The sequence below is a fragment of the Mercenaria mercenaria genome, chromosome 12, assembly GCF_021730395.1.
Source record: "Mercenaria mercenaria strain notata chromosome 12, MADL_Memer_1, whole genome shotgun sequence".
Lineage (NCBI taxonomy): Eukaryota > Metazoa > Mollusca > Bivalvia > Venerida > Veneridae > Mercenaria > Mercenaria mercenaria.
Genome location: NC_069372.1, coordinates 78,204,626 through 78,217,345, shown reverse-complemented (window position 1 = coordinate 78,217,345; position 12,720 = coordinate 78,204,626). Strand labels below are relative to the sequence as shown.

General features: G+C 32.9%; 1 protein-coding gene across 5 annotated transcripts in view; it reads right to left on the bottom strand.

Annotated features, from left to right (window-relative positions):
* Positions 1-12,720, bottom strand: part of LOC123533800 (guanylate-binding protein 1-like) — a 65,921-nt gene that overhangs the window by 32,689 nt on the left and 20,512 nt on the right. For 4 of the 5 annotated variants that reach the window (XM_053520402.1, XM_053520405.1, XM_045315678.2 and 1 more), the window contains exon 2: positions 7,099-7,190. In XM_053520402.1, the coding sequence (XP_053376377.1) occupies positions 7,099-7,188 (90 nt within the window). In that variant the 5' untranslated portion in view covers positions 7,189-7,190. Of the gene's footprint in view, positions 1-7,098; positions 7,211-12,720 lie in introns of those variants that run through there. The other variant, XM_053520403.1, reaches the window with a different exon arrangement.

Genomic DNA, 12,720 nt, shown 5'->3' with positions numbered 1-12,720 from the left:
TATGATATATTATTCAAGTTACAACAATAGAGACTTAACACCGAGCATTATTGTGATGTATGATAAAAGAAAATATATATGTTCAACATATAATTAACCATTTGCTTATGAATAATTCATAAACATTAAAAATGAAATTAATAACCATTTCTATATTTCAATTTAAATAATATGAGGAGACACACTTCTGACTTGTACGTTCCCTTACCAGTTTAAAAAATATTTAATACATCACCTTTGCTGCATAGAAGATGCTACATCACCGCGGATTTCTATACTCTATCAAATATGCGAATCTTCTTTAAATGCAAAACAGGACAATTATTATCGCAGAAACGCGTCTTGTATGTAGAATAATTCTATGTCAGATTTTATGTATATTTTATGCGGTGTTCCATAGGGAAGCATATTGGGTCCTTTACTTTTTCTAAGCTATGTCAATGATATAAGTATTAGTATTAGTAGTAAGAGCAAATTTATTTTATATGCAAATGATAGTGTTATCCTATTTTCACATAAATATACAGATATTATTGAAAATGTTCTAGGAAGAGAGCTTGAATACTGTAGCAAATTGTTAGTTGACAACAAGTTATCGCTGCATCTTGGCAAAACTGAATTATCTTGTCTGATTCTAAAATGGAACTAGCAAAGGTTGACAAATTCAATGAATTTTGTAATGGTTATACCATAAAATAATAAAACTCTGTTAAAATCTTGGAAGTGTATTAGATAATGATCTTTCTGCTCCATCTACAATTAACAAAATAGAAAAAAGTGGAAACTTCACAGGTCGCTCAACACGACAAAAACGAAAATGTTGCAGGCTCGGTTGTTAATAAAGTCAATTCTAGAATGAATTTTTTAAATAGGCAAAGTAATTGTTGAAACATGAATATGAGAAAGAATTTATTTAATTTTTAATACAATGTCATTTTGACTATGCCTCTTTATCGTGGTATAGTGGTATTTCAAAACAGTTGTAAAATAGATTTTAAGTGACTCAAAGCAAAGTTATCAGGTTTAAGAGATCTTTGAAATGGTCAGAATTTCGTAATATTGGAAGGCTTAATATTGAAAACAGAGTCAAACGACTAAATTCATAAAACTTTTAATAATACTAGTCCAGCATATTTACATAATAACTTCTCTCTTGTCTCTAAGAAACATTCTTATAATTGTAGACATAGTGTTAATAGCTTTCATGTACCTCAGGTTGACAGTTCTACATCAACTACTTTCAATTTTCAAGCCATTAATGACTGGAATAGCCTTCCAAATAACATACAAATTAAAAAAAAAAAAAACAAGTATACTTTTAAAAAAGCAGTCAAAATGGAACTCACTGAATGTATGAAAAGAGCTGAACAATCAGACTTTATCTTTTATTAGTTGTATGATATCATTTTATCAATATGTGTGCAATATTTCCAGATTTATTCTGTGATATGTATGTCATAATTTTAACTGTGATACTTGTAATACTTAAAAAAGGGATTTCTTTGATAGACTAATACATGTAACTCTTGATTTAGATTATCATTCATTCTAGGAAGAGTTGTCTTTCTTAGAACAATGTTGTTTAATATTTTGTACGTTGATAATTTTTCAAAAGGATCCCACTGGAAATAAATAGAAACACCTTACGGGTTATCCTGTGATATATATGTCACAAAATGTATTTACTTTTTTATATAAAAGAGCTGGTGCATTTTTCTTTAAGATCGATCTGAGATATAACACATAGCTATTTCTGTGATATAATCGAATGTATGTTTTGTAATGATGTTGACTTTTATAATGTGATATTTGTAATATTTGTATTCATGATATATATATTCACGAATAAATCTATCTATGTAATTGTCTTCATATATACCTTCGGTACTTTAGAAAGCGTAGACATTAAAATATGATTAAACATTTCGAAAAAGTACAAACTTATAAACTATGGAAGTATGAACATTTACTTCAAGTTGCCATCAAAAGTTCAATCTTTGTAAGCACATACTTCGACGTTTCATTTTATTTTGTTTAACCTCACTCCTATCTTACGTATGCTACATGTCAAGACAGGCTGTTTGTAGTGATCGGGTGGAAGCACTTAAACTTTGATGACTTCAAGTGTATTCTCTAAAAGATTTTTAGATAAAATGAGATAATTAATGATAGAATTGTTATCTTTATGTTGCCGTCTTAAGGCAGTTCTGCACGTTTGGATCGAAAATTTTTCTACAATGTAGAATTTGATTAAACTTCAGAATATACCTAGAAAATTCAGCAAATAAATAAATAAGGTCGTGTGCTTGATTTCTTGCTAGACTGATTTGAAAACTTTGGACCTCATGAAATTATTTCATAATAGAAGTCTATGAGAAAATCATAACTTTCATAACATTTTCGCGAATAGAATTTTTTCTACCATGTAGATTTTGATAAAATTTCTCAAGGTTGTTAATAAACATATGGATTATAATTTGGTGAAATGACATGTATAGGACCGTGTGCTTATCTTGGAGATATCTGACCGTGATTAAAGTGAAACGGACATTTCACGCTAATTTTAAGATATTAATTCGAATTTTTTAACGTGCCATATGTTTTAATATCATATTTTGACTTTAGAAATAAAGCAGCAGTGCCATTGTAATAAATTCACTCACAGGTAAATTGATTTTCATTTCCGTAAGCCAAATCCAGGCTTTATTCTACGTTTTCTGGATAAATAACGTTACGCCATCACTTCGTGTTTTTCAAACGTGCAGAACTACCTTAATAACATTTCATACCGAATGCCCATCGTACCAATTATGATAAGTTACCGATACTCTTCTTTTGGGGATGATCTCAACAAAACAATCTATTTCATTTGAATAATCTACAATAAAAATGATAAATTTTACTAGAACTTTCACAGGAGTGAATTATACCCCCACCATACGGTCTTGTCACAGAAGAATGGCAACCATCATCCATAAGAATTTTCAAAAATACTTAGAATAATATGAAACATAAAAAAACTTAACACTTAAAACAAAACTATACTCGTCTTTGGAGTACTTTATCCTGGACTTCCTTGGCACATATAAGTAATACTAGTACATGTATATGTGCCCAGGATGAAGGATGAGGTAAATATAAAAATATCTAATATAAGAGATACACTAAAGAATGAATACAAAAATGTTACCACAGAAAACTGTTTTTACTTTTTACACAAGACTAATCATAAAAAGTTAGAAAAATACCTAAAATATTGAAAATCTAAAAATAGAATTTCTAAAAATAGACTAACTCAGTACAAAAGTTTAAAAAAAATACTTCCCTTTGGCTCTAAGCCAATCAGAATGATATATAGTGAAATTGCATTAAAATTAGTTTTAATTCTAAGCAAAAAGGGGCATAATTCGTTCGAAATTGGTGTCAACGTTATGCACCTCGTGTCACATGATGTGGGTGATAAGGTGGAACATCTATTTTAAGTTTGGATCAAATCCATTCAGTAATAAGTGAGATATAGTGAAAGTACATCAATATTTACCTTAAATTCTAGGTAAAAGGGGACATAATTTATAAAAAGTTGGTGTCAGAGTTATTCACCTTGTGTCACATGATGTGGGTGATAAGGTGAAACATCTATTTTAAGTTTGAATCAAATCAATTTAGTAATAACTGAAATATAGTGAAAACGCATCAAAATTAACCTTAAATTCTAATTAAAAGGGGGCATAAATTTCATGCAAAATTGGTGTCAGTGTTATGCACCTTGTGTCACATGATGTGGGTGATAAGGTGGAACATCTATTTTAAGTTTGAATCAAATCCATTCAGTAATAAGTGAGATATAGTGAAAATGCATCAATATTTACCTTAAATTCTAGGTAAAAGTGAGCATAATTCATGAAAAGTTGGTGTCAGAGTTATGCACCTTGTGTCACATGATGTTGGTGATAAGGTGGAACATCTATTTTAGGTTTGAATCAAATCCATTTAGTAATGACTAAATTATAGTGAAAATGCATTAAAATTAACCTAAATTCTAATTAAAAGGGGGGCATAATTCATGAAAAATTGGTGTCAGAGCTATGCACCTTGTGTCACATGATGTGGGTGATACGGTGGAACATTTATTTTAAGTTTGAATCAAATCCATATAGTAATAACTAAAATATAGTGAAAACGCATCAAAATTAACCTAAGATTCTAATTAAAAGGGGCCATAATTCATGAAACATTGGTGTCAACGTTATGCACCTTGTATCACATAATGTGGGTGATAAGATGGAACATCTATTTTAAGTTTGAATCAAATCCATATATTAATAACTGGGATATAGTGAAAATGCATTAAACTTAACCTAAAATTCTAATTAAAAGGGGACATAATTCATGAATAATTGGTGTCAAAGTTATGCACCTTGTGTCACATGATGTGGATGATAAGGTGGAACATCTATTTTAAGTTTCGATCAAATCCATAAAGTAGTAACTGAGATATTAGAGAGTTTGAGATTTCAACCTTCGCCTTCCCCTTCAACGTCTCTCATATATTTGGGGTAAAACGTCACCGATATGCGTGTATTTTATTTATATTAGACGTTGCTTCTAAAGTTTTCCATGTAATATCAAGTAACCCTAAGACTTCGCTTCATTACTATCTGAAATAAAAAGCTTAGTTTCAGGATTTCTGCTTATTAAGTTATTCGATTATCCATATGTATAGCTGGACTAAATTTGATGCGAAACACTATTAATAAGTATAAGTATAATAACATTTTGTTTGGCTAATAATTTTGACAAAATACATTGAATTGAACCTGGAAGTATGAAGTTATCAATTGATTTTGAGAAACTTTGAAATTTTGTTCAGACTTTAACTTCTACGGCATATTCGTGTCCTCAGGCGGTACTGATTATACCAGAAAGGCATTTTTGGCGTAAGAAGTGAAGTTTTGAACGTCCGAAGATGTGATATCATGAAAGTCAAAACTTCAGTCTTTGTACATCTACTCTGTCCACATACTCGGCATCAAAGACTGAAATCTGGATGGAGGCATATAGCATGCCAGTCATTTTACTTGAAAAATTAATGATAACGCGCGATTATCATTTGGTGGAACATTTTATTTTAACTTCCAAAAAAAATAAATCCGTTCCTGTCGGACACTTAAGACAATTGTGTTTTAATTATAAACATAAAATGGTACTAGTAAGACGGGAAAAAATGTCTGAAGTATCAGACAATCTCAGATCTATGATATCATGATGCGAGAAGTTTCCTGTTAGCCGTATGTGATAACTCCATTCTTTACATGCACGGACCCAGAGCCTGGCAGAAGGGCAGTCTGGGTCAATCCCCCTTTTGATTCTTACATTTTACAAAGAAAATCGGTCTTGAAACTTGGTGTGACTAAGCCCCCCACCCTATGGATGGGTGATCCCTCTTTAAAGTTGGTGTCCCTCTAATCAAAATTCCTTGATCTGCACATGCTTTACTTATGAAATAGTATATTCAAACAAATACGTGTATATGCCCACATGTTATTTCGTGCGACAATTTTCGTCTCCACCTAGCAGTTCTTGACTGTTTCGCTAAACGCATGGTGACTTGGCACGATTATTTTGTGCTGTCTGAGAGTTTGGCATTATACAGAGTCAAACTCAGTGCGACGATGCCAAAACGTATGATATCACGGGTGTATCTTACATTTGTTTCAAATTGCTTGTTAAATGTATTCATAAATTGTGTATATTGGCTCATGTTATCAACATATCTTTTAAAAGGTTAGATTTTCAACAGGTACAGTCTACAAGTAAAACGCGTATTTTAAGGAATTCGATGTACAAAGTACCAATTCATTGTAAAAAAAAGAAACTTTAAGAAAAACTATGAAATACTAGTCAACAGTCTTTTGTGATTGCTTTATCTCATATATTTAACTTAACTTCAAAGTATATCGAGAAATGCATTTGTAGTGGTTGGTGTCTCATGTTTTTGTTTAAAAAATATCAATTGTAATATCTTTCAAGAACACCATCAACAATAGAATACGTTGATATTATTATCATTTTTATTTCCTATCATATATAATTTACAATCGTGCATTGTATACTGACATCATTTTATATAAAATGTTGTTTTTTTTGTAATCACACTAATATCCATGCGATGATTATGTTAATTGAAATGTTTTTATTTAATTTTCATTTTTAAAACCTCTGGTAAAAGTCATGCACTTTCGGACAATTGATATCAAAATGCACGAGAAAAACGATCATAATTACAGATAAATTGAATGGGCGGGTTAAAAGAAGTAAGGTTCATTGTAATGTTTGAAATCTCAAGGAATTTTAATCGAACTTCAACTTCATACGTTAACTTCGCAAGAGACGTTAAAGGGGAAGGCGAAGGTTGAAATCTCAAACTCTCTAATAAATTCCGGGATGCGACGGACGGGATGGGATGCGACGCGACGGGACGCGACAAAACTGAGTCCTATATACCCCAACCCTAACATATCTGAACATGCTTGGTGGGGTATAAAAATCATTTAATAAATGTATGTCGGCGATTGATCAATTGCACGATGTGTGTCAGTAACAATTATAACAGTTTGGTACAAATGCTTTCAGTATATGATATAACCATTACTACTTCGATGAACTTTTTTGTAAAACTTCCTTTTATCTCTCGTTTAAAGACGTATTTAACACCGATATCAGGTTGTGTTATTATCTCGTGCTAAACGATATATAAAGGAAGGAAATATTTATGAATGACAGTAGACGGTTGCCTTTTGTAAGACTTCTTAAGCTGACTATGCTTTAATTTACTTGTTGAGCCAAGTACCGGTATGTCTGTTCGCATTTTATTTAAGTCCATGTTAAACAATTCGCAAAACTGTGCCGAGACAACATGATCTAGGAAAAGGCCAAACATACGTGAACATCGATCGTATGACAATTCGAAATTATCTTTTTCTTTAGAAAATAAAGTATATTTTTGTCTAAAACAATATGATTTACTTCCTGTGATTTTATTTATCATTTTTTTGAAAAATAATAGAATGCCAAAGTATGTAGAATAGAAGAATTTACCTGCTCAGATTTGTTCACACTATTGAAAAATGCAATCTTTGACCTCAAATCCTGACTGGCAGGCTTGTCTGCAGTATCGTCTGGTTCCATCGCTGCAATAAAAAATCGTTTTCTAGACAAGATAATAGAAAAGGCGAATTTCATATGAAAAAGAAGGGGTTGATTTATAAATATTAATCAATCTGAAGTGAAAACCAACAGTATAATAAATGACAAATTTTATATTTGTTTAAAATATCAGACAGTATAGAACACTGATATATTAGCGAAATGAAAACTATTTAGGTAATTAGACTAGTTCGTTTTGATCAATCATATCTGCAGGTGATGTCTGAGGAAAAGCCCGCCCGGATTTCTTTCTGGACATTATTAAAGGTAAGGACAGATACCTTCTTAGTGCAGAAAACCTTCCAAATTTAGCTGGATGACTTCATACTATGAAATAATTCTATACGACTCAAACTAAAATTTCAAAAAAAAGAAACATGAACCGATTGACTACGAAAGCCCCGATACCTGTTTGATTTAGTCACACAATTCTTTTTATTGGGTTATCGAATATCATTACCTTTAATGTGTTACATTATTATTTAATATCTATTTTAAAGCTGCAGTTCTTGTTGTTAAGATGTTTTGGTGTTGTAATTAATGAAATACCTTACAGGTAATAAAAGTTTCGATTGAACTTTTGGTGTTTTAGAAACCAATGGTTCTTTATAAACTCTTTCACTTGACAACAATAAATTATTTATACTGACGCATTTTTGCTGCTATGATGAGTAGAGATATCAAATGCATTGAAATAAAACTGCAAACGCAATTGAAAATTTGATTTTTTGAATGCGGCATCTAAAGAGCAATACCAACAAGGTTCTTATTTACATTTCATGCATTTTCATCACTGCCTTGGCCTTATTATGATTACTTTGATTTTTAATATCGAATGTGTTGACTCGTCCTAATAAAAATGTTATTTACGACGTAACAACTAATAACGGAAGATCTGGTTGAGATATTGCGAAACGAATCCAAAATTGTTCTCCCTTTGCTCCCCTGAAATACCCTATTACAGATTATTTACTTCACATAATATAAAAACAATCATGCTAATTCTACATATAAATAAAACGTTAAAATAAGATCATGTATTTTCGTAGGTAAACATGTTTTAACGCTGGGTAATCAAATCTTGCAATGCACAGTTAGATATACTGGTGCATTTCTTAATGTAACCTTGAGCTTTAAAGATTATGCAAATCGCAGATGTCCTACAGCCACGAATTAAGAAAACCTGGAAATATTCAACCAATCAAGCCACTCAGATGTAAAATGTGTCGCTAGTTATTTTACATCTGGGCTACTGCAATGTCATACTGTTTGGCGTAGCTAACAGTGTGGTGCTTAAGATGCAACGTATTCAAAATATGTGCAAAACCTGTCCTTAACAGGAGGAAATTTGACTGTTCCAAAGAAGCATTGTATGACTTACAATAGTTGCCGGTGAAGCAAAAGATAATAGGTAAGGGTAGATTTCTCGGAAGCACAGAGCACCAAAAACACAGCCCCAGAGCCACGCATTTACATAGTAGGCCCACAACAAAGAGAAGCTCTAATGGAAAAATATTTCAGACGGGATGCTTCAAACATCCAACAAGTACATATTAATATAAGCTAAATATTGATAAAGAGGAAGAAAATGGCAAGGGACGAAATGGGGCCGGGGGTTAGGAAGGAACCCGAAGGGGTAAGCCAAACAAGGACGAACACACAAGGGAACGCAATGCTCCTCAAAAACAGCCGCACCACAACGCAATCCACAACAGCGCAGACACCCATGCACCAAAGACAAACACACAACGACGACCAACCAAACAACACCGAAAAAACGAACAAGCAACACACAAGAAAACAGCGGGGCACCATTATAGATTCAATAGACGGAATGCAAAAGTAGCGTAAATGCAAGGGAAAGGAGAGGGCAAAAGCGGGAGTGGGACGGAGGAAAATCGCCCACAACAAACATGAAAACAATACGCAACACACAATGCAAGACCCACAAAACAGCCTGTTGAAAATAGGGGCACCGCCTTGGAATGGTCAGTAAACTAAATAAAGGAAACTGTGGGTTTTAAGGCGTTTAGGGCATGCCAACTTTGCACTTACCCTATTTTCAACAAGCTAAACAACATAATGTAAATAAAGCTCACGCCGAGAAAGGTGCAAAAGTAACAAATAAATAAAGCAAAACATAGAATTAAGGTAAATTTAAAGTAAAATTACACCAATGTACTTAACAACTTGTCCGAAGTCAGAGCAACAAGAGCCTAACTTTTAAAGGCACGACTAAGAAAACTGTAAGACGAAAATCAACTCTCTCCCTCCATTGTATGAAGGATTTAGGAGAAAAGCATCATGGAGTCCTACACTTTATTAGTAATCGCACCATCAAATAGGAAAGCGTAGCAATTAACTGTAGTGGGGTCAATCATTAAACATGCACTGTGCTTCATGATTTTCGCATCGTATCCTCTTTTGGTAAACTTTTTAACCAATTTTACAAAAATTTGATTAAAATTAGGGGTATGTTTAATTTTCCGAATTTTATAAACTACATCTCTATAGTATTCCGGGTGTGTAAGTCCAAGCAACATCATTCGTGCGAATCGGCTTTATTGAGACTTATCAATGACATCTTGGACGCTATGGAACATCAGGAAGTGACTGCATTGATAGCATTAGACCTATGTGCAGCTTTTGATACGGTAGATCACGATATTCTTTTGGACGTTTTGAAATGTCAGTATGGTGTCTCTGGTGTTGCATTGGACTGGTTGAACTCATATCTGAGGCCACGGAGCTGCCGCGTGAGTGTGAACCAAACAGTGTCATCAGCACGTGAGCTTACGTTTAGTGTCCCCCGGGGAAGCTGTTTAGGGCCGTGGCTCTATCTCACGTACGCAGGAACGATTTTTGACATTGTTCCCCCGTCCATTTCCGTCTATGGCTTTGCCGACGACCACACCGCAAGCACACGTTTTAAGCCCGAACCATCCATCGAGGCTAAATCCATTGGTGAACTAGAGGAGTTTGCTACAGATTCAAATGAGTGGATGAACAGTAACAAACTAAAAATGAATTCCTCAAAAACTGAACATATTGCCTTTGGAAGTGCCCCTCAGTTGAATAAGTTAAACATTCACGAGATAGATATTTGTGGTGATAAAATCAAGAGACAGAGTAACATCAGATATTTGGGGGCCTATTTGGACGAAATTTTAACTTTCAAAGAGCATATAAAAATAAAGTGTAGAACGGCAATGTTGAATTTTTTCCGAATCAAAAACATTCGCAAATATTTGACTCAGGATGCAACTGAAACCTAAGTGCTATCGCTGGTTATTTCGCATTTAGACTACTGTAATGTTATTTTATACGGTATTTCTGATTGTGACATCGCAAAACTGCAACGCATTCAAAATATGTGTGCGAAGTTAGTTCTGAATCGTAGAAGAAGAGACAGTTCTAAGCAGGCACTCTACGATTTGCACTGGCTGCCGATCAAAGCCAGAATAAACTTTAAGATCTTGACGTACATGTTCAATTGCAATGTTGGAAATGCGCCTGCATATTTGATTGAACTCTTAACACCGAAAATCCCCCAGCGCTCCCTCAGATCCCCGGAGTCATCAGTTGACTGTTACATCGTCCCTTTCAACAAGCGAAAAACTTTTAGTGATAGAAGCTTTAGTACTATAGGGCCAAAGTTGTGGAACAATTTGCCGTTGAACATCAGACAAAGTTCTTCAATTGACTGCTTTAGGAAAAAGTTGAAAACGCATTTCTTCAGAGACTACTTTGCATTATTCTAAGTTTTGACTGAGTTCTAAAACAGTGATGCTGGTGACAGTGATAGAAATTTAATGTTTGTCTGTGATAATTGTATGTTAGTAATATTTTAAAATATAGTATTATCATTGACTTTAAATTAATAATTGATATTTTGATTCGTTTTAATTAATCTTATTTAAAATATTTTATATTTAATATTTTATTTCAACTTGTATTGTAAAACGCCATTGAATATGTTTTAAATGTAGAAATAGGCGTTTAAGCAAATAAACCAGTTTCAGTTTCAGTTTCCAAGTTTTAAAAGTGTTTTAAGGGGCGTATTGTATTTTTCAAATCGTTCAGACGATATTTAGTAAAATGTACTAAAAGCCTTCCGTAACTTACGATAACGGTAACCATGTTGTAACAATGTCTTGGGGATAAGAAGATTCCTGTCATTAAAATCATCTAACTTTGATCAAGCTCTTGCAAAACAAATAAGCTGTGAAATATAGACAGCGTATGATGTTGCTCGAGGGACATCTCCATCAAGATGGGGAAAGTTGACAATTTCATAATTAAAATCGTCCCTTTTATCATATATTTTCGTTTCTAGATTATTATTCACAATTCTTAAATTTAGATCCAGAAATGACGCTTCTAAATCTGAAGTATTAGCCATGTTAAGCTATAACTCTTTAGGGAAAATATTTCACCATTTCTGAAAAAATATTGGTTGGATATATTTAAAATATCATCAAGATACCTTGAGTTTCCATTAAAAGCTTCAACAATTTCAAATTGTGTCTCAGTGCATAAACTTATTATGAAATCTTGTTCATAACAGTATAAGAATAAATCGGCAATGAGTGGGACGCAGTTGATTCCCATCGGGATAACAATTACTTGTCTGTAAGTTTTATTGCCAAAATTGATCAATATATTATCTAGTACAAAATTTACAAACCTGATCACAACTCCATAGGTTGTATCCCTGAAATGCACTGTTAGAAAAGAATGCTCTAGTTTCATTGCAAGCCAGATAATTAACGTTTTTCTTGCAAATGTTTTCTCAATTAAAGCAATTAAAGCTACTAGTTTGTCTTTAATAAGATTATGTGGTAAATTAGTATAAAGAGTAGAAAAATCAAATATTGGAGCAATACTTTTGTACGTAGTCTTTATTGTAGTATGACAGGAAGTCAAAAGTACAGAAATGTTTTTGTAGTGTGTAAGGTTGAATTTGCTATTAATCGAGCTTAATATGAAGTTTGTGATCTAATAAAGAGTAGGGAGCTTCATTTGACTGTTGTCAAGTGAGACATTAAAACTTATGTGTGATAAATGCGTCATATTATAATTATATTATTAGAAGCGTTGTCTGTAGGAGTGAAACAAAATTCGTATGTACCTTGGATAAAGCTTTCTTTAAACTTCGAAGTGAAAACTTGGGTTTAGGAGGTAATAAGGAAGGATTTGATTTATAAAATTTAACTCGAGTTTTAGTGATTTTAAATATATTCTTTTTCCATTCAGTGAGAGCGTTCTGATCTGCATTTTCCTTCCGACACCATTTTTAATATAGTCATCAATAGACTGAGTTATTTCAGAGAGACATTTTTCAAAGTTAATTAAGAATTGAGTTCAATATAATTTCTTTCATGTAAAGCAGTCACAGTGGTAGAGCATCTATGTATTTAACAGAACTGCTTACATAGTATGCTACTAGTAGAGACAGTTTGAGACCATCAAAAATTCTGAATATCGTTGTGCTGTTCTATACAACAAGTGCAA